The 26,712-nt window shown below is 43.4% G+C and overlaps 1 protein-coding gene across 1 annotated transcript; it reads left to right on the top strand.

The window, feature by feature from the left end:
- Nucleotides 1-6,974: 6,974 nt before the first annotated feature.
- Nucleotides 6,975-24,727, top strand: ghra (growth hormone receptor a; the record flags this gene model as incomplete). The annotated part of the gene is made up of 9 exons (XM_079222128.1): nt 6,975-7,092; nt 17,917-18,046; nt 18,139-18,308; nt 19,818-19,996; nt 20,698-20,851; nt 20,992-21,082; nt 21,274-21,343; nt 23,196-23,431; nt 23,995-24,727. The coding sequence occupies 9 exons, from the start codon at nt 6,975-6,977 to the stop codon at nt 24,725-24,727; spliced, it is 1,881 nt and encodes a 626-aa protein (XP_079078254.1).
- Nucleotides 24,728-26,712: the final 1,985 nt, after the last annotated feature.

Raw genomic sequence — 26,712 nt, 5'->3', positions numbered from 1 at the left:
TTTGTTTTAAAGAAAGAGGTTGCAGTGGTGAGGGGGAAAGTCGAGGGCAGATTATCTATTTGCATGATTCTTGTGTAATTATTGAGAGACCCAACAGTTGACCGTGGACAACTTTGCTATTATTTTTGAAACGATGACGACGGTGTTAAAGTCATTCTGCCACGATATTGGTGAAATAATATACGGTGGTGATCATGCGAGCCCTGAAATAAAATCTTGCCTTGTCGAGGCGGAGTGATTAAAGATGCTCCATGGATTGGTGCCAGTTGCTTGGCGGTTTTTGGATGTACAGTAATGGAAAGGCCTGTTGTGTTGCTCCGAACAAGTTAGTTATTACATAACCACTTTTTTTTCACGTTTGTATCGTTTTGTCACATTTATTAGACAAATTTGCTTTTCAGCAAGACCTGTTTTATGTCGAATCACTGTGCTCAATCTAAAACACATTCTACATTTTCTTTCAGTTATAACCAGCCTTTGCTTTTTTTGGCAACATTGTCAGAGTGAACTACATGAATATATTGACCAAACACAACACACATGAACGAGTTGTGTTTCACACTCATGACAATATGTATTTCTCTCCACGTTGTGAAATCAATCAGTGCATTAATGTATTTCCAAGGGTCGCATTTTGCACTGAAAATCTGAAAAGAGCATATTTTAAGCAAAGCATAAACACAGCAAAATCACTTGCGAAAACAAAAACAAAACCACACGTCTTTGTAAACAGGCGTCTCACTGCTATGTTGGTCTCCATTGTTGTTGCCTGATTGATGAGTATGCAATCAAGCAATCAGGTGTTTGGATAATTGGTCCAATGGGTGAGGGATTTTTGATATGCTCGTGTTTTGGCAAATTAAAGTGCTGTTGAATGTTGAATTGCGAATTGGGTCTCAGTATAATTGTGCTTTATGTGTGAATTTAGTGTGTGAGCAATAATAAAAAAAAAAACTGTAAGCACAATGGCTGGACATCAAGTCTTTTGGGTAAGATTTAGTATATATATATTTGCGAGATTTTACTGTGTAAGTGCAGTGTTGGCTACACACCGCTGGCTAGCAACTTAGATACACTGCTGGCTAGCTACTTAGATACACTGCTGGCTAGCTACTTAGATACACTGCTGGCTAGCTACTTAGATACACTGCTGGCTAGCTACTTAGATACACTGCTGGCTAGCTACTTAGATACACCGCTGGCTAGCTACTTAGATACACTGCTGGCTAGCTACTTAGATACAACGATGGCTAGCTAAACCATCCGCTAGCTAAACCACCAGCTAGCTACACCACCAGCTAGCTACACCGCTGGCTAGCTAACGTCGACACATTTCACCCAAAGAGCTTGCTCCTCTCAGCGGGTTTCCTCGTCGCATCACACTCATGTGAGCTTTACTCCATGATTGTAGTTTGCCTTTAAATTGCCTCTTGTTTTGGAGCTTTCCTTGAGAAATCAGTCGCTGAATAGATTTTGTTATATGGGCATGGCAAGTAATTCAGTAACTGGTTCCAAAGTCATATTACATTGATTAACATCTTCCTTTAAGTTGTTTTCAGCCCTCAATTAGCCCAGCAGTGAGACACTTTATAGTGAGGCGGCGAAAGATCAAGAATGCACTAATGGGAGGCATCACATTAGTTCATTCAAAGACTTGAGGAGTCCCTAAAGCCTCACTGAAAGTCATGCCTCTTGTCATACTGTAGGATATTTTTGAAACCCTGTTGGACTAAAGGCATAGATCAAGTGCTTTGTTTACAGCCCCATCACCAAAAACATGTTTGGATACGTGATAAAAAAATAAAAAGAACTCATAGATGACCTACTAGCCCAGTGACTGTTTTTGACTATGCACTTTTTGCAGTGCACCCACATATTATATTTACATTTAACATATTTAGCTAGCATGCCCGGGGCCCCCTTGTAAGGCCCTTAAGGTACACTGTGCAACAACAGTGACCTTGCATGTTTATTGTATGTCACATTCTACAAGATGAGTCACAGACTTAAATACATTGTTTTAAGTGGTTAACTTGTGATTGACAGGTAGCTACCACGGCATTGTCCGGTCTAGGAGTTGTCCTTGTTTTCGTCTTCCAAATAAAATCCTTTTCCATTGTGTTTACAGTTTATGAAAGTTAATTGTAACAAATGGTCTTTCAGATTTTGGTTGTAATTAGCTCTGCCCTCTACATCTTTTCTGGTCACAAAAAAAACAAGATTGAGGACATAAGGACTCTTAGTTCTGATTTGATCAAAATGTTTCTCTCTTGATTGCGCACTTTCATCTTGGACAGCCCGAAATAGCACTCCCTCAGAGGAGCTTTGTCCTGGTGGTTTTTACCTTCAGTGATACGTCTGCCAGCACTCTCTGTCTGCCTTGCACTTCATTTCCTCTAGCCCGAAGCACTTAACTCCACTCAGGCGGTCACCGCGGCTGTCTGATATTACTGCAATGTTGACAGAGGCATGGTGGGACGTAAAGAAAGAGACAGATTAAAAGGTAATGTCAATTATCCCAAGGCCAACACGCCCCTATTTTAACGACAGTGTGTGTGCACCTGTTTCTACCGAGTGTCTCTCACAGATTGAGGTTGACAGCTCATCGAGGGCTGCGAGTGTAGAGGTGGTCCATCAAAACCATAATCCCATTCAAGAGATAACCTCAGTGTCATTTATGTCTGTGCACGGATGTATGCATTTCTATAATCGTGTTAATGAATGTGTGTGTGTGTTTCCAAGCCTGCTTCCCACCTCAAGGTAAACATCCACACACTCCTTTTCTAGCTTTTCGAGTTTTTCAGGATGTTAAGTAAATAGCCTCGATGGTATTTTTCTTGACGTTCGTTGTCTCTTAACAAAACGCATATATCCTTTAGGTCTGACAAACAGGTTGGATGTGTTTTCCTTTTTAAACCTTTTTTTTTTTAATTGCTCATTGTTCTCATGTGCTAGCAGTCTTCTTCTTCACTGCCAGTGGGGAATTGCTACGCTTCCCGGAAGACGGCGGGGACTGTGTATCGCGTCGCCTTTCGCTCCTATGAGCCGCAAGTGGTCAAGAAGTTCAGAGACTATATTACCTCTAAGGCCACTAAAGGATATTCAGAAACCATCACAAAAGCTCCAAATATATAATTGCATTTTTAGAGAAATAATGTAAGGATATCATAGACGATCATAGTGATTTCTGAAACACTGGACTGGTGCAATCTACTGTCTCTTTGCTAAATAAACACCCATCCAAAACACAGAAAATGTAAAAAAATCTCTATACTCCTAATTCACTCGTCATGAGCTTCAAAAGTAATACAAAACACAAGGATATTTGTGACATTTAGACCTCCTCACACGGTGGTTCTCCGATCGATAACAAATTAGAAATGCAAGTGAAGCTGAATGACGCCACTACTGTCCTCACAAAAAAAGAACATTCGCTTCAGCATCCTCAGACACACATATATAGAAAAAGGTAGATGAGTAGTGTCCACCAGCTGTGCAGAGAGATGGTGAATGTGTGTGTTATGAAGACAAAATAGCAGGCAAAATAGCAGGCTTTTCTGCTTTTTCTTTGGAGGAACCCCAAGATAAACTTGGGCTTGCAACATCTGTGTTTGTGTGTGCATGCTTTTCTTCTGCAGCTATAGAAAGGGCTAACACAGAGATAATGTGACCTCTCACCCCATAACCTTTTTTTTCCCTTGGCTTCAACCTCACACCATCACCCCATCTACTCCTAACCGCCTCCTCCCTCTCTTGACAGCTCCCTTTTTGCACAAACACAGATGATCAATAGCGAATTGAGGAAACATGGGAGAGGCATGGTGCTGGCAGTGGGGGGTGCCAAGTCAAGATGTGTGTGTGTGTGTGTGTGTGTGTGTGTGTGTGTGTGTGTGTGTGTGTGTGTGTGTGTGTATTTTAGGGCAGAGGTAGTGGGAGGAGGTTTGACCACAGAGGCCTTAAATGTTTACCAAGAGACCCCAGGAGGCCTGGGCTGAGCCTCCCTCTTTTCTCATTGGCCGAGGCGGCCTTCCCGCGAGTCTGAGAGTACGCAATTGGCCGAGAGGAGGAGAGAAATGGAGGAGAAACATGCACGAGATGGAGATGAAGCACCAGCCATGCCAGGGCTTTTCACAGAAGCTTTCACATGAGTGAGGGGCTGAGACTAATGCTGGGATTAACATGAGGCCACATGTCGGAGTGGAGGGACCGTTATATGGAGGCCTCTTGTTATAGTACTTTAATTACTCGACTGAAAAGAATGTTAAACTCTGAAGGAAATGACAATGTGAAGAAAAAAAGAAAAGAGGAGCAAAGAACTTAACCCGTCATAAAAGAAAAGCTGGTTTGAAAGTGCTCATTACAGGGCTGTTAAGTTCAGCGTGATAATGGGGCTTTGGTTTTTGATGCGGGAATGTTTTTAATCAGGATTCCAGTATGACAGATTATCAAAACTGAAGGTCTGATGAGCAATAATTGATTGTAAATGGAGCATTTCAGGCAGGCCGGTTGCACCCGCAGCCATGAATTCTTGCATTGTTTAATTTTGCCCTTTATTCAGCCACACACACACACACACACACACACTGCATGCTTATGTTGATGTTAATGGACTGCAATGGGAGATGCAGTACACTGTGTCCAGTCTTACAAACAATAGTGGAAAACTTTGTTGTTGAGATTCCTGTCTTTATGTTTTTGGTGCATAGTTTTTGCTGTAGTTGCACTTCGTACAGAGTATTTCTTTTTTTAATCTGTAGTCAATATAATCCAGAGAAAAGGAACGGAAGGTGTTCTTATTTTATATTTCTGCCAGTGTCTTTGACACTCAAATGAACTTTGCTCATGTCTGGCTACTAGGTCTGGCAACGCTCTAGCCAAGCTTGTCAGTTTAAAAAAAAAAAGTGCCTTAACTGGCCACATTGTAGTTGTCACTCTATATATGAGAACGTTGTGAAATAGTCACTTGCCTTACTATTTGTAGGCACGGCAAACAGTTTTCCCCTTTAAATTTCATATAGCTGTATAATTCACTGTCAGAATGCAGCAGAACTGAAGAAAATACAGCCACAGTTGCCCTGACAAACATAGCGTCTCCGTTTGGGTTTGCTGGCCGCCCAGCAAAGCTGCGGAGACACAGCTGTAAATAGCTGAAGGGTGCGGACAGAACGTTTGGCCTATATTTAGAGGTTGGACTTGACTTGAGAACTTGTCCGGCAACACCAGCTTATTGACCAGGAAGAGAGTTTTTCTCAGTTTTTCTATATCACAGACCATATAAATCATTTTAGCTGGAGGTAGAGAGCCTGGATGAGAGATGCAGTCACCAGATTTCTGTATTAAAGGTTCTGTTGGAATCTGCGAGTGTAGTTTCAATGAGTCAATGTGGTACAAAGACGTCTTTCTAGATTCTCACAGTGTGTGATGATTGGACACCAAATGTCAGACTACTCTTCGTTAACATGGAATTGCCGTGGGATAGGATAGGAGTTAATGCTGCGATAGTCAGTATGTGTGTGTTGACAGTCGATCAAATGACTTTGTGTTGTGTTGTGTCGTATGTTGTGATGACACACGGGTGGCCATCACTCAGCAGACAAAGTCAGGAACTAGCTGGTGGACATGTTTGAGTATCAAGCAGCTAAAAAGTCAGCTAGTTCCCTAAGAAAGCAGTGAATGATAATGTTGCCCCCACATCTCCTGGATGTGTAGATAAGCAACATTTTTCTTAATAATATCCCCAATATCATAGACCGTATGTAAGAAGTTGCCGTCGCCATCTTGGTTCTTGCAACCAGAAGTACAACCGAATGCTGAGCCAGACTTGTAGGCCACCAACAAGTGGTGATTACCTGCCGTGAACTGAGAAAGGTTTAAAGTTGGAAGACAGAAACACGGACACCTCCCAGACCTGACAATGTTTCGGTAGCGACCTGTCAATCAAAAAGTAGCCCCGTCCTACAGCATACCCTGCTTTATGATCTGTTTAACTCTAAATGGGACCATAATGTGTATGCTGTATTGAAGAAGACTTGAAACTAGAGATTGAGACCATGAACTAATGTTTACTGAGGGAATAAATCAAGTAGGGTCATTTTCTCATCGACTCCTATACAATCTGACTTCATTTTGCAACCAGAGGAGTCGCTTCCTAATGGCCATTAGAGAGAATGCAAGTTCACGGTACTTCTCTCTATAGGCTCAATTTTTCAGACCCGGGGGGTTGCCGCCTGCCACATATCACCTTCAAAGGTGATAATGGTTCCGTGTTGCGTTTACAGCTTGTTTCTGCTGCCCCCAGGTGGCCATTAAAATAAACGCAGGTTTAGTATTGCCACATGTGGTTTTACGCTTATGCAGTGGTATTTGTCACTGTTCATAAACCAGAGTTGTGTTACATGGACTTGAGTGATGTTTGAAAATATTAGGCCTGACCTCGGCGAACCGCAGGCAGAATGACAACAAGTTAAATGACCCTGATATTTAACTCACGATCAGTTGGTATGATGAGGGGTCACTTTTGGCTTCTGTCTCAACTCACTCTTCCTGCTGCCATTTCTGAACCTCCAGTATAATATTATTGAAATCATTTCAAACGGGTATCCCTTAGAGAAATGTTTTATGTTAAATTAAGAGAAAATGCTTTGAGGTGATTGCACAAACAAATAACACTTACTGCCTACGTTCAACCTACAAACGCTGCAGCACCGACCAGGCATGGTAATGAATTATTCCCTGTCCCCTGTTAGGTTTCACATACACCAGCTGAAAATAAATGTCAGTGGCACCCACCCACAATGTACTGCTCTCAGGGCAGAGAGCAAGAAAGGGAGAAAAAAGGGGGAGCGGGGCAGAGAGTATTGAGGGAAGGAGGCGGTTTTTCACATGGGCATGTCATCATGGACTTCAACTGATAATTATAGTCACGGTGTCTCTGTCCCTCTCTCATTCTCCCCTCTGTCTCTCTCTCCAGCATCATGGCTGTCTTGTCCTCCTCCTCCAATCTCCTGCTCCTTCTCCTCATCTCCTCCCTGGATTGGCTGTCCACTCCGGGATCTGCGTTTTTCATGGGCCGGCACTATGTGACGTCACCAGGTAGGTTTTTTTTTTTATTTTTTTATTTTTGTACTGCTTTCCATCGGAAAGCAAATAAGCAGAAGAAACAGACTGGTGTGAAACAAAAAATGAATAAATCCTCCTTCAGCGTATTAGTCGCTCTTCATGCAGCTCTTTAAAACATTAACAACTGTGATTCAGGTTTTGCGCGCAACTCGCTGTTGACACTCGTTATCGCGTCTTGTGTCAGACATCGGTTGCAGAACGCCGTGTTTGCTCGGATACATGTGGAAAGGTTCAGTGTTGAGCAAACGCCGATCTTTCCTGCTTTGGCTGCTCAAACAGCCTAGTGATCAATAGTGCTAGGGTAAATATACGGTCGGGGCTTTCTTTGTCAAAGTCCAGGGACAGGACGACGCAGGATGTTCAGCCAGCTAATCCAGCTGTCACTGAACCATTTGAAATAATTAGGTGAAAGAATGCTGCGGCTGAGGAAAACAGGCCAAACAAGCGGATTTGCGTGTGATTTACCACTCGGAAATCCCTAAGGCGGCCAAGATGGCTGTCTTTTTACCGCTTAATATCCGCAATCGATTCTCAATCACAAAACCAACTGAGCGCAATTGCCTTGTGGTGATTTGGCGTCTTCCCTCAATGGCTGACGCCACTGCAGCTGGAAATAGGCAAAAGTGTGCGGCCCTGCCAAACAGAATTTGGTTTATTTATGTCTTTCTATGTGAGAACAGTATGATTTAGAGAAGTCCTCACAGCCAAGCTTCAGCTCTCAAGAATGGATCAATTCTGCTGTTGACTTTGTCTCTAACCTTTCAAACGCTGCCGCGTGGCTGTTTTTGTTCTGCTATGTCGGCATTCCTGGATGACACTTTTGACAGCAACCATTTTCTTTGAAAACCTGTATTGATTATAGACCTGGCCTAGTTTGCTTAACGCGATACGTGAACGAATCCTAAGAGTGGAGAATCAGGCTAGTTTTATGTATTTAAATTGAGGAATTGTTCATTTTGGTCAGGATTACATAACATAATGTAATGAGCACCTCATCAACATGCCCTTGGGACATCGTTTTGATAAAATCACAGCTGAAACAATCCAAACTATCAATGCCTATTGTGGTCCTTGATATATATATATATATATATATATATATATATATATATATATATATATATATATATATATATATATATATGGTAACAACATCTTGAAATGTGTTGATTAGTTAGATGTTGTGCTAAGTTCTTTGAAGCTTCACTTAGTTCCAGTTCAGTAAACATTAGTTTGGCATGCAATTCAAGGTATCACAAACATTTTGCAAGTCGCTGTCCTTCCAGTGTATTCTTCGACGCGTGTGCATCTGCTCATTGCCACGAATAAGCGAGCCAGACGGAGTTAGACGGAGACCTGAGAAATCTCAAAACCACCTCTGCCGGTCTGGCTGCTGCCACACCTGTTGCCAGAATGGAGAGCACGCACGTTACCTCGATGAAAAGTGACCTTGAGCGACCCACTTAACCGCAGGTCGCTCCCCAGGCGCTTTACAGCAGCCCGATGCTTAGGATGGGTTACATGCAGTTGTCAACCTTCCTTTATGCAAATGCACCTTTGTGAAAAATAGAAGTCGCTAGTCAGTTAAGTCAACGTCAATCACGATTGTTTCCTAAAACTCCGTGGCGGGTCGTGGTTTTGGACGTACGCCTGCTGTCTAACCGCAGAGTCACGTCCTCCTCGTTGTCACTTCTAAATGTGTCTCATGCGGTCCACTCACCACATAATAAATCAGCCACAAGCTGTCAAGATAGCACCTAGCTTCTAGCTTCGATCCTCGGATTGAGAGACAGGAATGCTAACCATTGAGCCAACAATCAGAATGGATTGGAGGACTGACATTACTAGAGATATTGCTCAACTGGCTGTATTCATTCGTGGTGTTGATGAGATTTTGCCGGTCCCCGAGGAGTTCCTTGTGACCAATCACAGTGCACGTGGCCAAACACACGTTTCATAATGCTAGCAGGCCTCTCCATATAGTTTAACCAGCTCTCGAAACAGAGGTGAAATGTGATTGGATAAGAAACCCTTAGCAAGCAGCGTCGCCGCGCCACACAGAAGGCTGAAGGCAGAGCAATACAGGAGCTGAGCAATGAGAAAATAAGCTAATAGGGAGAAAATATTATAATGCATGTAGTGTATTTGTGAAAAACAGTACAAATATAAAATAGCTATAACTTTTAATTATATATATACTCACCTAAAGGATTATTAGGAACACCATACTAATACTGTGTTTGACCCCCGTTCGCCTTCAGAACTGCCTTAATTCTACGTGGCATTGATTCAACAAGGTGCTGAAAGCATTCTTTAGAAATGTTGGCCCATATTGATCGGATAGCATCTTGCAGTTGTTGGAGATTTGTGGGATGCACATCCAGGGCACGAAGCTCCCGTTCCACCACATCCCAAAGATGCTCTATTGGGTTGAGATCTGGTGACTGTGGGGGCCATTTTAGTACAGTGAACTCATTGTCATGTTCAAGAAACCAATTAGAAATGATTGGAGCTTTGTGACATGGTGCATTATCCTGCTGGAAGTAGCCATCAGAGGATGGGTGCATGGTGGCCATAAAGGGATGGACATGGTCAGAAACAATGCTCAGGTAGGCCGTGGCATTTAAATGATGCCCAATTGGCACTAAGGGGCCTAAAGTGTGCCAAGAAAACATCCCCCACACCATTACACCCCCACCACCACCCTGCACAGTGGTAACAAGGCATGATGGATCCATGTTCTCATTCTGTTTACGCCAAATTCTGACTCTACCATCTGAATGTCTCAACAGAAATCGAGACTCATCAGACCAGGCAACATTTTTCCAGTCTTCAACTGTCCAATTTCGGTGAGCTCTTGCAAATTGTAGCCTCTTTTTCATATTTGTAGTGGAGATGAGTGGTACCCGGTGGGGTCTTCTGCTGTTGTAGCCCATCCGCCTCAAGGTTGTGCGTGTTGTGGCTTCACAAATGCCTTGCTGCATACCTCGGTTGTAACGAGTGGTTATTTCAGACAAAGTTGCTCTTCTATCAGCTTGACTCAGTCGGCCCATTCTCCTCTGACCTCTAGCATCAACAAAGCATTTTCGCCCACAGGACTGCCGCATACTGGATGTTTTTCCCTTTTCACACCATTCTTTGTAAACCCTAGAAATGGTTGTGCGTGAAAATCCCAGTAACTGAGCAGATTGTGAAATACTCAGACCGGCCCGTCTGGCACCAACAACCATGCCACGCTCAAAATTGCTTAAATCACCTTTCTTTCCCATTCTGACATTCAGTTTGGAGTTCAGGAGATTGTCTTGACCAGGACCACACCCCTAAATGCATTGAAGCAACTGCCATGTGATTGGTTGATTAGATAATTGCATGAATGAGAAATTGAACAGGTGTTCCTAATAATCCTTTAGGTGAGTGTATATATATATATATTTTTTTTTTTCATAAAAGATTCCAATTTAAACTCTGTGATTCTGTTCAGGCCAGCAGAGAAGGCTTAGCAGGCCCTGAAGGCCCGCCACTGCTAAAACTAAATTCGGGTGAAGACGGAAGTTTATTTCGAAAAGACTCTCTGCTCGTAACGAGTGAAAACTGACACGCCGTCCCCAAGAAAGGGTGAATGTGTTGCAGAGGAAGCAAGAAAGTCTTCATTTTTTCATTTGTGATTGTGCCATATTTTCACGACGCCCTTGAGCAGGACAATGAACCACTATCTATGGCAGGCAAATAGTTTGGCACTTCACTACTGCTCCACTTTTTGATGTGGGTTACGTGAAAACCAGCTGGGAATATTACCACCGCCATCCACTAGAGAAGGCCAACTGATCGTGTCTTCTTCTGCCAAGTTAAGACAGATACCACACCCTTCTTCTCCTCTGTCTTTTTAGAGGGCTTTCTCTGGGAGAAAATGCTGCCATTATTAATGCTTTGTGTTGACGAGTGAATGTCACACTCAGATTTAAAGATTGTTCTGTTTTTATTAGGTCCATATAGTCCATTGTGCAATCTGCAGTTTTCTTCACTGCATTGATCAGGGAATAAGGGAATAAGTCAAAGCTTCACCAGTTGGGGAAAACAAATGACTCAGTGGACCGATGTGGCACAGAAGTTTGAGAACATTGGTTCAATTATCGTGTGCTGTGAACATATTGTTCTTTCGGCTTTAAGTGCTTTTCCAAGCAAAACATATATATATATATATATATATATATATGTGCCAGTGCTGGTACCGAAGCAGCCGAGGAAATGTTGTCTCACAGACTTTGGTTGTTAAACAACTCCTCCTCGTTGCTATTACAAAGCGGTTTAAACCACGGACTGAAGTAATATCTGTGCGAACACACTGTCAGCATTCCTATGTGGATCAAGTGATCATGGTTAAAGGCCATTATGGCATTCTGACAAGGAGTTAATGAAGTGTATCATGAATTCTATTTTTTTGCTTTGCGCTTTGGGCATTGGCTTTGAAAAAGAAAATCAGCTCGTGGGAGAGAAGATTCTAGGCCAAGTGATGATGGCGTATAGTTAGTGGTGACATGTGAAAGCTTGAGCGTCGGTTACAAGAGGTGTATAGAATAGAGGCAGCAAGTCATATCTTACTTAAAAGTGGGATTTCAATACTGCTACCCCTGATTACAGGTTAAGATGCCATTTTACAAATAAAGGCACTGATGCAGAGCCTTTTAGCTCCATGTCTTTGCCCTTGGGCCTTTTGACTTTTGTTCACAGACAAAGCAAATATATTTATCTCTGTGGGTTTCCGCTATCTATTCCTGATAAGCTCTCAGACAAACCGCGGGTAGGCAGATGAGGCTCCGCCTCCTTCCAATCGTTAAAATGGTCTCCATACAACCGTTAAAACATCTGTAAACACAAAGCAGCCAATGATTGCATGAGCAAACACTCGCAGCTTGTGCCTTTCTCAAGCAGTGTCAACTCCAACCCGACACCTGCTTTCTGCACTCCGAAACAGCCAATATTTGACTCGCCGCTCTTTTTCGCTGACACATCTAGGTTGCTGAAATCACTCAATCTTGTTGTGCGGTTGTTTAAAACCATTTTTGCTGTTCCATTTGGAGACCTAAAAGAGCCGCCCTGAACCTCTGAGGGTTATTCTGTTTCTGCAGCATTTCTATGTCCGCATAACAAGCCCAGAGGAGACGTTTGGGGATGCTCCCTCTGTATTTAAAGGCTTAGCAAAGTAGGTATAACCTGTGGTAGTCGTTTGTCTCGATCTGTCCTCGTGCACACTCTTTATTCTTTTCACAAAAGCGAGTTGAAAGGCTCAGTATGGTCCATTAGCAGCAGGGCGGACGGAGGAGTATCATATCAAAAGTTACAAAGAGCCAAAGTGAAAATTATAGAAACAAGGAAACATAAAGGAGTCACATACAGTATAATTACTTAACTTAACTTAAAATCAGATCGTTCGAATTTTGATAGCAAGCATTCATTTTAATTTAATTTTGTATATATCTTTCATCCCTGTTGCTTTTTATCTATTGTTATCTTGTGTGTTTATTTGTATCTGTAAGTTGTAAGGCGCTACTACGACAACAAATTTCCCCTTGGGGATTAATAAAGTATATATCTATCCATCTATATCTTTCTTAGAGTACGACAAATGTATCCTAGGAACACTTTTTCAGAAAGACGAAATAAGGGAGTAAAACTCTTAATTGCTTTGAGTGATAGAGGCGAGTGTAGCGGCGGCCACAGCTTAAAAAACAATGTCAGGTTTTCAGCACTCACTGGAAACAAATGCTACGCAGCCATTTTGACTCATTTCTGAAGTGGGGGACGTCCCACCTCAGTGTGAGGCCCTGCACAGTCGCCGGCTGAATTTAGCATGTTGCTTTGTCCCATGGGAAAACGCCTGACACCCCGAAGAAGTGCCGAGGATAGCAGAATGGAATAAGCCAGAAAAAAAGACAGGGGTGAAAGAGAGATGTGCGGAGAGCGGGTCCCTCAGAATATGCAGGTGTCCGAGCTGGAAGCCAGACACCCCCGCTCATCTATATTTACTCTCACTTGGATGCAATACAACATAACTAAGCCAATACTGTGGGCTGTAATGGCATTAAGGGAGATTAACATCATTAGTTCAGGCAATAACTCGCCGGGAGAAGAAAAAAGCCGACTGGGTCACTGCATGGTCAAACGAATCAGATGGTTTCTGCAAGACTTCAAAGCTTTGGACGCTGATGGGAATCGTGAGGATCAGATGGAGCGTCAACTCTTCACTCTGTGGTCCCGAACTTAAAGAAGGAAGAAAAAAACAACAACATAGGTCCTGTTGTGCAACTGGGAGGAAAGGCGGGACGTTTCCAAGGAGTTGGACAATGGAACTTTGATATTCCCTGTTGGTTTTTGTTTTGAAGGCGTAAGTTCAGGGCGTGCGCATGTGTGTGAAACCTGCGCGTGCATGTTGGTAGTTATTTATATCACCTGTTTGCATTCCCTTGTTTGTATCTTGTTACAGCCTCTCACCTTTCTCCCCCTCGCTTCTGGCCCACTTCTCGATCTCTCCGGCTCGCTCAAGGTCTAAAGGCTAAGACTAAACGTTTAACCTCCACTCCCAAGCGCAATTTGAAGGTTTTCATTTTCTCCATAAAATAAATGACATATGCATCAATTACGTATTTCAAGCAGCCCCTAAAGGGGACATCCTATATATGGGTGGGGAGGAATAATGTACAGGGTGAAAACAAATACAAAATACTCTTAATATAACTTTTGCGTTGCTTCTATATGTAATCGTTTGCCCGACTCGTTTTCCCAGGCTTCCGTGGCCAACCTCAGCAGCGCAGTCGGCATGGCAGCTTGATTAAGCTCACCTATCACAGCTGTCCCATGTGTGAACTCTGTCTCCCCCTCCTTGCAGCTCACATCCACCCTGCGTCACCTTCTTTCGGATTTACACCTCCAAAGCACAGCCGGCACGCATCCCTGCACTGCTCTCGTTTGCTGACATTGCAGATCTACACACTCCATTGTTCATTAGCTTCATAAAAGATGTTTGGTTTGAAGTACAACCTCACGTACACGCCCTTTTTTTTGTTGCCACAGTCACTAGGCTGGTTTGTGGTGCAGACTAGTCTCTCTACCTCACTCCCCACCACTTTTTTAACTCTTAAAGTACATATTTTCTCCCCTTCCGGGGCTCTGTAGGAGTCAGTAAGGATGCATTTGTGGTATCAAGTAAATTCCAGATTTGATCCCCCTCCTTTTCCAATCGTTTCTTCTAGTCTGTTCCATTCTCTCTTGTCTCAGATGTGTGTATGTGCGTTTGCTGGAGGGATGTATTGTTGAACTCCATGTGTGGACTGACAGGCGCTTTGACTCTTAGAACAGTGTAAGCATGTGCTCTCAATCCCTCCATCTGGTTCACAGAATCACACACACAAGGATAGGAAGCGACGTGTATCATCTGGCATGGGGGCTGCAAACCACAAAATACGTTTACTTAAGTGTCCAAAGTGGTGCCGGCCAATATTGCATGAATATTGCATCTCTAAAAACACAATGTTTGTGCTGAGATAACATCAAATAAGCATCAAATAAGCACTTTATGGTATAGCTTTACCCTAAAAAGAAGAGATTACATTGGACGCCTCCTGTTAGGGTTAAATTGAGACTTGCAGTGGCAATGTGCCTTGTAATTGTGTTTACGCGGTCAGTAGAGAGCAGCGTACGGGTTGTGAGTGAAATGACCGAGGACAGCAGGTTAGACTGTTCAGCAGCCATGTGTGTGTTCTCTTCAAGCATAGGGCAATTCAAATCAATTACGTGCTAATTGCACAATGAAGAGACACTTAACGTCCAAACAGCCAGGATTAATGTGTCTCTCTATATGTGGTTTTCGTGCTATTTTTGACTGTGAGCAACAAAAACACTTCCTAAAACCCACTCTAACTGTACATGCAGTCCCAAAGTAAAAGATTTACCAGATTTGTGTCAAAAGTGCTTCAATCTTTAGTCTTTCTCCATGTCAGAGAGAGGTGGGATGTGCAATAGGTGCAATTCAAATGATTATTATCTTTTTTGTTCAAGCTAATGCGTATATGTCTGTTGTGATTTTAATGCAGTCAATCAAATGATCACACCCAGATCCCTATTGTGTGGTCTGATGTAGTACTGTGACAGCTGTGGAAGATGGACATTTTGTTCTCGTGAAGATTCAGGAAATTGTTTGTCGACCAAAATCCCATCGGATGTCCTGAAGTGTGTCTGTCAATGTGCTCGGCTCAGCTCGGTTGCTACATATGAATAATAATCAATTTTTTATTAGTGAAGCCTATATTGAAGTGTCATCTGTATTGCAGATGAAACTGTCAGTAGAGGCATACGAAAAGAGTAAAGGACCCAAAATAGAGCCCAGAGGAACACCGGACAGCGGAGACAGATAATTAATCCTCTCTAGATGAACCAGTTTTCGATAAACAGCAATGTATCAACAGCACCCTACAATAAGAAAAATGCTAGATTTGCACATTCACTCTCTCTGACTGTTGCTATTCGTCTGTATCTCTTTCTCCTCCTCCTTACTGCACATCTCCTCCCTCCTTTCAGCAGCCTTTTGAAGCGTTATTAACCTCAACACTAACTTAAATCTGCAAATGAGCTGGAAACAGTGATAATTCAGAGCACAATAGCTTCATTTCCGTCCTCGCTGTTCGTGACAGTCGAGCGTTTCACAACTCGGTTACTGATAAATCCTGGTTGCACCTTTCTTGCCGTATTGTTAGTGCTGTTTGCCAGCTGGCGCTAGAAAAGGCCTTTATGTAGGCTTTTCAGTGGATTTTAAACCGTAATGGCTAAAGCTGACATCGAGGTAGATAAGTGGTTTCCTAGCTGCTCTGTATGGACTGATGAAGACAGGACGTGAAGCTAAGAGCTGTTTATCAGTCTCAGACACACACACACAGCCCTCAAGGACCGACAGATACATATGGACAGACAGGATGAGCACACACACACACACATACACACACAATTACGTTTCTTCTTCCAGACGAAGGCTTTCAACCGCTGATCATTTAATGGCAGCTGGCAGGTACATGCAGGATTTAGCTTTCCATCACTAAAACGGGTTGTGTATTAGTACGTGCAGAAAATGGGGAGCAAGGCCCTGCAACAAAATTACCAGCCTATGCTTGGCAGGTAATCAACATGTAGCTGTCAATACTTTGCCCAGTGGCGTGTGAGCCAGTCACAACTTGAACAGTTCCAGTTTCTTTTTCTTTTTCAGAGGGAAGACGTACGACAGGTTTAGAAAAAAGACTGTGAAGGAGAGACACTGAGAGTAGGGTGAGAATTGGACACTCTCCAGGTGTTGCTGCACAACCTTTCCCCTCTGACACACTTCAGTATGACTACAATCCACCGCCCTTTTTTTTAAAGGCCTGTACCTTCTGACCTTTGCCAGCAGAGCTTTTTAATTTATGGAGGGGTTAACTTTCAAAACAATCGCTGTGCTTTTGAGTCTTCTCCACCCAGAGTACAACAGCAGCCTGCACGTGAAAAACAAGTGGGAGTTGCCCTGAAATGTTGCCCAACCACAAGACACATTTTAAAGCAAAGACGTGCATTTCCACTGTGTTATTTCACTTTTCATGTAATCTTCCCCGCTGTAGTTCTAAGCACTCCTTTGCATCCAGTGTCAGCAGAAAAATCTCTTTGATGATGGCAGCTGGAATTTGTTGGATGGGGGAGGGGAGGCCCAGTTGGAATAGCAAAGCTCTGGGAACCAAGACAGAAGATGAAGGGAGGGAAGGTGGGAAAGGTGGAGGGAGGGTGGAGAGCTCCAGGCCCAATGGCATAGGAATGCTGTGAATTATGAGGCTGCACTGGCATCAAACGGAAAGTGAGAAAAGTAATCAAAGTAATGGCGCAAATTCTGTGTGAATAAATGATGAGTGTTTGCTGTCTTGCGCTGGGGGTTGGGCTTGTTTGTTCGGGGGGTTTTGTTGCGGTGTCTGGTTAATGTTAACTCGGGAAGCATGCTAGCCGGTTGTGTGTCTGTGTGCGAATGCCGTATGCATGCACATGCTAGTAGCATGTATTTAACCCCTGTTTTATCTTTTGAAGATTTATCAGCAGTCAGCGAGTCTATGTGGAGATAGTTATTGTTTTATGTATATGAACTCCAAAACAACTATCCCATGACAGCGCCCTGCTGTTTTTTTTTTGTTGCACATTACATTGCTCCAGTCTGTCTTTAATTCTCTGCTCTGCTTTGTGGAGCATGTTTATGTTCCAGGGTCCCGTGGGTGATTTATGCTGGAGGAGAGCGAGTAGAGCAGAAATCAATGATACCTTCACGTGGCTTATTTATGATTGCAGCAAACCATGGGACGCTCGTGGATGAATGAGAACGACAGGGTGCAGAGGGAGAGGGTCTGAGTCAGGGCCTCGGGACGGGGCGGATGAGAGATCCTATGAAATGGGAGGGGATAGATCTAAAGGTTGTAAAAGGCACAGGTGACGGAGCCTCGATGCAGCCTATAACTCTGTCCTTCAACAAGTTGCTTTTCTACTCGAGCCCAAATTGATTTTAGAGCAACACGAGATGCAGACTGCAAGTTAGCCTCGTCTTAAGGTTACCATCTCATAGCGGCTGGAAACTCGTAAGCTCCATCGCTGAAAGCACGTGATGCTAATGCAATGTACGGTGCAATTATGTGACCGGAAAGGAATACGGTATGCCCTTGTGTGCAGATTGCAGCTAGCCTACGAGTGTGACAATAGTGACAGTTTATTTGGGAATAAACTGTGTTGTGTTTCTTCGCCTTCCAGCTCCCCTTGAACCTCACATCACAGAGTGCATATCGAGGGACCAGGTGACATTCCAGTGTTGGTGGAGTCCGGGCAACTTCCACAACCTGTCCTCCCCTGGAGCGCTCAGACTCTTCTACATTAAGAAAGAGTGAGTGTGTTAGCTGCAGTGTTTTTTCTACGGTCATGTCTTCCTGTGCTTCTTCTTCTCTTACCTCAGCCATCATCGTTTCCCTCCTTCAGCTCGCCCACCAGTGAATGGAAAGAGTGTCCAGAGTATGTTTACTCAAATCGGGAGTGCTTCTTCGATGCCAACCACACGGTCATTTGGACCCCCTACTGCATGCAGCTTCGCAGCCAAAACAACATCACCTATTACAACGAGGAAGACTGTTTCACCGTGGAGAACATCGGTTAGTAAAAAACACACGTGCATACATCCATATTTTTGCAACGCGTCCGATGGATTAGGGTAATCCTCTATACATACCACATCAATATACACTGAACATCGTGAAACAAAATGTCACAACATTTCCCCCCCCCCCCACCACGTGGATGTAGCTGCGCCGATAATTTGACAGATTTCTGAGAGAGTAATTCAATACATATACTGGGGGACAGCAGAAAATGGGCGCCGCTTGTTTAATAGATCACCTGCACAGATGGTTTCGAAGAAATGGAACTTGCTGCTGCATATCAATCGAAACCAGCAAATGTCACATGCTTGTCGGTATCACAGCAAGTGTCAGATACGCAGTGTTTACACAGTTAGTGTTTTGTCTGGCGGCCTTTATCTGACCAGGACTGTGCAGAATGCTGATAGACACTGTATATCACATGACATATGTTTGCTGATATCGCTTCGTTCATTGTCTATCCTCGTGCGTTATCGACGTGTTGTTATGGCCAACATTTGGATGTTTCCCTGCGCCGAACCCACGGCACGGTGCAGAGTAAAGGAGTTGGATGTCCAGGAAATTTGCTGTATATATTTAAGGAGGATCTTAATGTTTTTGGGTTTTGGGTTTGGGAACTTTTGGAACACTGCCACCAGTGTTCCAAAAGTTCTCTTTGTACCCAAGAAATATCAAATTGCATTGGACAAGTTTCCATGAAATCTACTGAGAATATTCAGTTCATTTCCAATGTTCACACTTAGTTTTCCTCCTTCCTCACTTGTGCAACCCTCAGGTTGTAACCTCCATTATGTTTTTTTATTTATGTTAGTCTATGTTTTTTTTGTCATATTGGGCTCATCATACTAACGTTCAAAGAGTCTAAGTGACCTCCACTATACCGTATATTCTTTAATTTTATTGGCTTAAAGAGGCTTATTTCTTTGATTAAGTATTCCTTTGTTCATCTCCACATAATCAACAGGGTTCTTACGCTCATGGAAAACCTGGAAAAGTCATGGAATTTTAAAATGGTTATTTCCAGGCCTGGAAAAGTCCTTGAAAAAAATTAAATCCCAAAAGTTTTGGAAAAGTCATGGAAATTTGTTATATTCATGTGTTCATTTACGCTGAGTTTGAAATAATGACTATGCTTTCGAAAGATGCTCAAATTATAAGCAGGCATACATACAGGCATCTATATAAATGTTTATTCTTTTAATCAAACTATTTTCTCTCATTCATTTGTGTCATGTAAGGTTTACTGTATGCTTTGGAATTCTCATTGTTAGTTTAAATACTACATTTTCTCACTTTTTCATGTTTACACTGAGATTTCACAAAATGTTTGGTCATGGAAATTTGGTTTAAAGTCATGGAAAAGTCATGGAAACCCACTGGTCAAAATGTGTATGAACCCTGAATCAAGCCAATCTATGCATTTACCATGTTCATAAACGTGACGTGAATAAATCCAAGTGTTTTCTTTCTGTTCAAACTGAACTTTTGCCCTTTCCCTGGCAGTGCGCCCTGACCCACCAGTGTCTCTAAACTGGACCCTGCTCAATATAAGTCCCTCCGGGCTAAACTATGATGTCATGGTCAACTGGGAGTCCCCACCCTCTGCAGACGTCTCGGTAGGCTGGATGCACCTTGCGTACGAGATCCAGTACAGAGAGAGAAATACCACAAAATGGGAAGCAGTAAGTCTCCTCTTTACTTTCTCCTAAATGACCTCTCTTCCTCCATTTGGCTTCTTTTTTGTTTAATGCACACACACAGTAGTAACACATGGAAACACACACTGTACAACTTTACAAAAGGCCTCTGTGCGCTGGCACAAGTTGACACATGCAAACACTTTTGCACCCTCTTTAAAGCAAATTGTAGGTAGGTCATACAGGCACAGTGTCGTGTTTCCTTTCCCCTCCCCCCTCCCCTGAACGTCGCAAGTCTAAAATGCAGTGTAGCTTTGTTGGCAAGGCAGTGGAAGCCAGAGCAAAGCCCTCTGGGAAAACACAGCCTCTCTGAAGGAAGTGAAGGGAGGGATCTGTAGGTCAGAGGCCATGGGACCTTGCACAGGCTCGTATTCAGTAATGCGGGGCCAGCCAGTCAGACGCATGCAGCCTTGGAAACTGTTTGAGAAGAGCTCCATTATAACACTATGTCCTCCGTTTATTGTGAAATGCCTCAAAAACGTCCCTTTTAGAGCGGTCACTGTTATATTTTCCAAAACTAAACCTAGACCTCTTCTGTCTTGATGAACAAAAGCTGAACCTTTTTTTCGGATTCATTAATGTACACGGCAAAATATTTGTTTTATTCAATTTTTTTAATGTTTTTATTCTCTCTCTCTCTCTCTCTCTCTCTCTCTCTCTTCCTTTGTGTTTTTTTTGTACATCAGTTGGAGATGCAGTCGCAAACCCAGCAGTCGATCTTCGGTCTGCACGTAGGAAAAGAGTACGAAGTGCACATCCGCAGCAAGAGGCCGGCCTTCCCGAAGTTTGGAGAGTTCAGCGACTTCATCTTTATTCAAGTGACGGAGGTTCCCAGCAAAGGTGAGCTCATTTGAGTCATTTGGTAAAAATGCCGGCTTCGTACGGCACAAACCGTTGAACAGGGAGCAATGTAGTTGTGATGATGATGATGATGATGATGATGATGATGATGGTGGGTTCTGTTTCATGCTGTCTTGTAGAGTCTACTTTCCCGCTCACCCTGGTTCTCGTTTTTGGGATCGTGTGCATCGTCATACTCGCCATGCTTATTGTCGTCTCTCAGCAGCACAGGTAGGAACGGACTCTCTCGCGGTCTTTCATGCATGAACACCAATATTGTCCCAACCTTATTCAAACCCTGTCCTGCACTCAGGATCAAGCAGCACACGGCGCAGCGTGGCTTTCAGCGTGGCTCACACAAATTCTGTCAACTGTGAACCCATTACCTTCATCGTGTCCATCTCCTCTCCCCGCCGTTGCAGATTGATGATGATTCTGTTGCCACCGGTTCCAGCACCCAAAATTAAAGGCATCGATCCAGAGCTGTTCAAGGTACATTTATGTCTGCGTTGTGATTCTGCCTCATCTGGTGATTTTTCTCATGCATGCTAGACCCTGACCCACACGTTGGCAGAGCATTGGCAGTCCTAAAGATATCCACGAGAGAGCACTAACAAGTTTCTATTTCAACTGCAAAATGACCCATCTTAGTCACTTCTATTGGATTTATGTTATGCATTCCTCTTACAAAACAAATATCGTCTTTTATATACTTTTTTAAACTCTCATCAATCCAATACTGGCCCTTTATTTCAATTAATTCAATTGCACAAAGAGTGAGATACAAATACAACATTGCAGAAAGAAAAACGTCAGCGTCAGAAAATGCGATTGTGCTTTGTTTATGCAGTAAAGTGATTATATAAAGTATTGCGTAACCATGTTTATTTATTATGTTTCCATTGTAATTTTGATTAAAAACAGACACTGCTGGGCGTAAGTTGGCTGAGGCATGTGGGGCCACGTAATCGTCGCACCACCCAATATCCCTCCCCCGATCACTGCCTGTTTATCATCTTTGTCAACTATGAAATAAAAGCATACATATTCTCAAAGCAAACAGGCACTCTGGTTTTCGTGTAAGTAAACAAGGACAGGAGTAGTGGCGAGGGATAATAGGATGTGAAGAGGCTCGTGGTTCAGCATTGTGTTGTGGGTGTGTTGTTGACAGAGGATGCATTTAACAGGCAGGCTGTGTGCTCTTTACAAATCACCCTCACCCCTGGACATCAGGGAAAAAAGTACTTACGGGAATAAACACAATAATAAGGCTGCTATTTCATGCTGAGACAAAGGTGAAACACAAAGCGTCAGGGCCGGAGTGGGACTCATTTTAGGCCCAGGGGGGGGGGCAGGTCACCTTAGACCAGCCCACCTTAGTTCACAACCTATTATACTGGAGATAAAAGAAAACAAGATTTACAATATAAAAGCTCTACAACCTGGTTATTAACAGTGTATTTTAGAACATAATAGTCCTACACTGCCTCTTTTTCACCACAAAATACGTCAGTAGCTTTTACATGCCTTAAAAAAAGGTTTGCTCACAAATGATTGTGATAATGCCGACTAGTCCACCTTCACAGCCTCTTGCTGTACTCGGCTCATGCAGACTTACTCTATTATATCCTAATGTTAGCTTTTTTTACTTCTGGATATAAGAGGTGGTGTTCATGTGTGAAGGTTATCTTGCAGAAGAAAACGTGTAAGTATCATAAACGTTTATCTCCTGCAATAATCCAAAATCCAATGTAAACATCCCATGGTCTTTTTGTGGAGGAAACCAATGCAAAGCTGACTTCTGGGGCTGGTGTACGAACGCTCTGCATCCCTGCAGCACTTGCAATCTAATGTCCCACACATGAATGCATTATTTGAGTAAAAATCCAATTTGCATTTTCACTAGTCATAACAGTCAGGCCTTTTAAAATGAAAATGGGAGAGCAGTTTGACAGTTATTTTTCTAAGTGGTAGCCGGCTGTACGGTGGACTGTATTCAAATGGAAATGCAAGATAAACAATGTGACCTTTATTTACATTTGTGCGTGCAGTATTTAAGTCACACTTATGCAGTTTTCTTTTTCTAACCATTTGAAAATTAAAATTAAAACAGCATTTGACATTTCATTTCCAAAGACTTAACCTCCTGCACAGTGGACAATATTCACATGTTTAATCTAGATTGAAAATGTAAATGCAATACAAACACTGTAACCTAATTTCCCAATTATGCAAGCAGTATTTAAGTCGCAATTAAAATACATGAATAAGTCATTACATCCTGATTGCCACCCACACACACACACACACACACACATTAACATGCATATTTGTGCACACGCAGAAAGGGAAGCTGGACGAGCTGAATTTTTTCCTGAGTGGTGGAGGCATGGGTGGCCTACCCACTTATGCAGTCGATTTCTACCAAGACGAGCCCTGGGTGGAGTTCATCGAGGTGGATGCACCGGGTGCAGACGCTGGGGAGAAGGAGGACAACCAGGGCTCGGACACCCAGAAGCTCCTGGACCTGTCCCAACCCGTCAGCCAGCACATGAACATCGGGTTCTCCAACGTCGTCAGGTACTGGGAAGATTCTCACGTACGGCAAAGACTGTGTTTTAACCTGCTGCCAGATGTCTCTACATTATTTGGAATCCTCAGGGTTCTTACGGTCATGGAAAACCTGGAAAAGTCATGGCATTTTAAAATGGTTATTTCCAGGCCTTGGAAAGTCCTTGAAAAAAATTAAATCCCAAAACCTTTGGAAAAGTCACGGAAATGTGTTATATTCATGTGTTCATGACGTTCATTTACGCTGAGTTTGAAATAATTAATATGCTTTTAAAAGAAAGACGCTCAAAATATAAGCAGGCATACATACAGGCATCTATATAAATGTTTATTATTTTAATCAAACTATTGTCTCATTCATTTGAGTCATTTAAGATATACTGTATGCTTTGGAATTCTCATTGTTAGCTTAAATTCTACATTTTCTCACTTTTTCATGTTTACACCAAGATTTCACAAAATGTTTGGTCATGGAAATTTGGTTTAAAGTCATGGAAAAGTCATGGAAATCCACTGGTCAGAATGTGTATGAACCCTGTACATTATGTGGAAACCTCTTGTTTCTCCCCCAGCTTCCCAGACGACGACTCAGGCCGGGCCAGCTGTTATGACCCAGATCTGCCCGACCAGGACACCCTATTGCTGATGGCCACCCTGCTGCCGGGCCAACCCGAGGACGGAGAAGCCTCCTTCGACGTCGCGAAAAGAGCCTCGGCTCCAGAGAGAGGCGAGAGGCCCCTCGTCCACACCCAAACCGCAGGGCCCCAGACGTGGGTCAACACGGACTTCTACGCCCAAGTCAGCAATGTGATGCCCACCGGGGGCGTGGTGCTGTCCCCCGGCCAGCAGCTCAGAATCCAGGACAAAGAGGAAGAGAAGAAGGGGAAAGAGCACAAAGGTGGCGAGGACAGTGAGGAAGACAAGGAGAAGGAGCTGTCGTTTCAGCTGCTGGTGGATCCTGAAGGGGGCAGCAACGCCCGGCAGACCGGCGCTCCCCCGAGCTCCCCCATGCCTGGCGAGGGTTATCAAACCATTCTCCCTCAGCCAGCGGAGACCAAGCCCGCGGCCACGGCAGAGGGCAACCAATCCCCTTACATTCTTCCTGACTCTCCCCAATCCCAGTTCTTTGCTCGGGTCGCGGACTACACAGTAGTGCAGGAGGTGGACAGTCAGCACAGTCTGCTCCTCAACCCGCCTCCCCGCCAGTCTCCGCCTCCCTGCCTGCCACAGCACCCACTCAAAGCCCTCCCCGCCATGCCCGTGGGCTACGTCACCCCAGACCTGCTGGGGAACCTCTCTCCGTGAAAAAAAGACAACGCCATTAAGGTCTTTTGAGTGAAAGAATGATTGACCAGGACGTCCCGTGCAGCCACAAGAGCCAGTTTCTACCTGATTCCTGCTGGAAACCAAATAACTCGTATTGCCCACAGTGTGGATGATTGAGTGCAAGTGTTTGTGTTTTCAGAGGGTGCCGAATGAGAGACGGGGGAAAAGCTACCAAGCCTACGTCAATTAATTTGGTGCGAAAGCAAAACACCACAAACCAAATACACACTTTGCTCCATTTGTTTGACACACGCAGATGAAAGGCAGAGACTGTGAGCGTAACAAGTAACAAAAAGCATCGACTCGCAGCTTAACTGGATCGCTTTACACCTCTCAAGTCTTAATCTTTCAGACAGATGTGTCGGTGTGTGATTTATCAGGAGGAGACAAGCACATTCTAGCCATGTTTTTTTTTTTCGCACCGAGAAGAAGCCGCCGTTGATACCTCTCGCCGGCAGACATGCTTTGCCGCTCAATCGTGGCTTATTTTGTATTCTTATCTCGTCGTGTCATCTTGTCAGTAGTTAAAGGAGAAGTCCGCCCTAAAATACAGTCGAAAAAAACGAAAAAAACACTACTATGCAGTTTTATCTTGCATTCCTGGCTTCATTTAGTTCAATGCTGTTCATGTTTTAGTGACGACCTGGCCAAATCTAGATTATATGATGTCAAGATATTTGTCTCTATTTTTCTACAGACATGATAGAGTTTAATAGGAGAACTATTTTCAACAACTGAAAGAAGAAAAAAATACAGTATACATGCACACACAAACACAGACATCAGTCATTGGGACAAAACTATTTCATCTATTTCCTTCCTTAGGGGATAATTAATGAAGGAAATCACTCACTGAAGTAGAAGCCGAGGTGACAAATAAAAGGGAAATTTCACCATAAACGTATTCATGTAGCGCATTTAATAATACAGACTGATTATACAAGTCCCAGCATGGAATTGCTCAGTCCATTCTACTCTGACATGCATCGTGAGAGCATGTCATTCACAGAGTCATTATTTAAGCTGATTTGTTCAGATCCATTCGTAGCCGGGAGCCACTTAGCTGCCGCCGGCGCAGCAGTACACCAGGCGCCACCAAGTGCCTTGCTCGAGGGCAATTTGATATCGAAGGGACGCAGACACGCCCGTTGTTGCATTTCACCCTGCGATAGCAGCAACCTCTGCAACCAGCAGCCACTCACAGTGACTTGGCTGAAACCTCAATGAGCAATGCGCTCTCCCTGGGAGGAGTATTCTTCTTGTGTTGCGTCGCTATCGCAGCGACAGCTACTGGAACAAGTTGAAAGACTGAGAAAGTATGTAAAAGCTGTAGTAAGAGAAGATTTTATACGTGCTATCTGCCGAGTACGCGGCTTGACAACCTGTGCCTATTGGTCGTGTTATTAGCTTACCATTCATGTGCTATATACGTAATTAGCATTCACGCCTTATTGTACTATGTGTGGGCGAATTGGTGGGAAGCCTCTACGAAACTAAAAACCTGCACGTGCACTAACACAGCATTCACACACACTCGACTTGCCTTAATTGTTATTTAATTGTGCATCCCTGACGTGATCATAAACACGATGAGCGGAATTTTATCAAATGCAACAGTCGCATGGGTGAAAGGCCGCTCGCAAAAAACTGACCACAATTTTCCAAACCAAAAATGTTAATTAGGGCTGGTGGTGACCGAATTTGAGTTCCACATTCTGCATTGATAGAGCGACAAATGCATAGATCGATAGTATTTTTTGCCACGTGATATGTGTGTAATTATGTATGGATTACTTTACTTTACCCCCCCATAAGATTTCTTAGAGTAACCAAATTAATTAAGGACAAAAGCGTTGGCAGGATCTGTTGCTTAAGAAGTTATTATAGTCACATAATAATGGTGTCAGCTGCCCTTGGTTCAATGACAATGCGATCTGTTTTTCTTATAATAGCCTGTGTGTGTG

Source organism: Taurulus bubalis, assembly GCF_910589615.1.
Source record: "Taurulus bubalis genome assembly, chromosome: 8".
Classification (NCBI taxonomy): domain Eukaryota; kingdom Metazoa; phylum Chordata; class Actinopteri; order Perciformes; family Cottidae; genus Taurulus; species Taurulus bubalis.
Note: the sequence above shows the minus strand (reverse complement) of the source record. Positions and strands in the feature narration are given on the sequence as shown.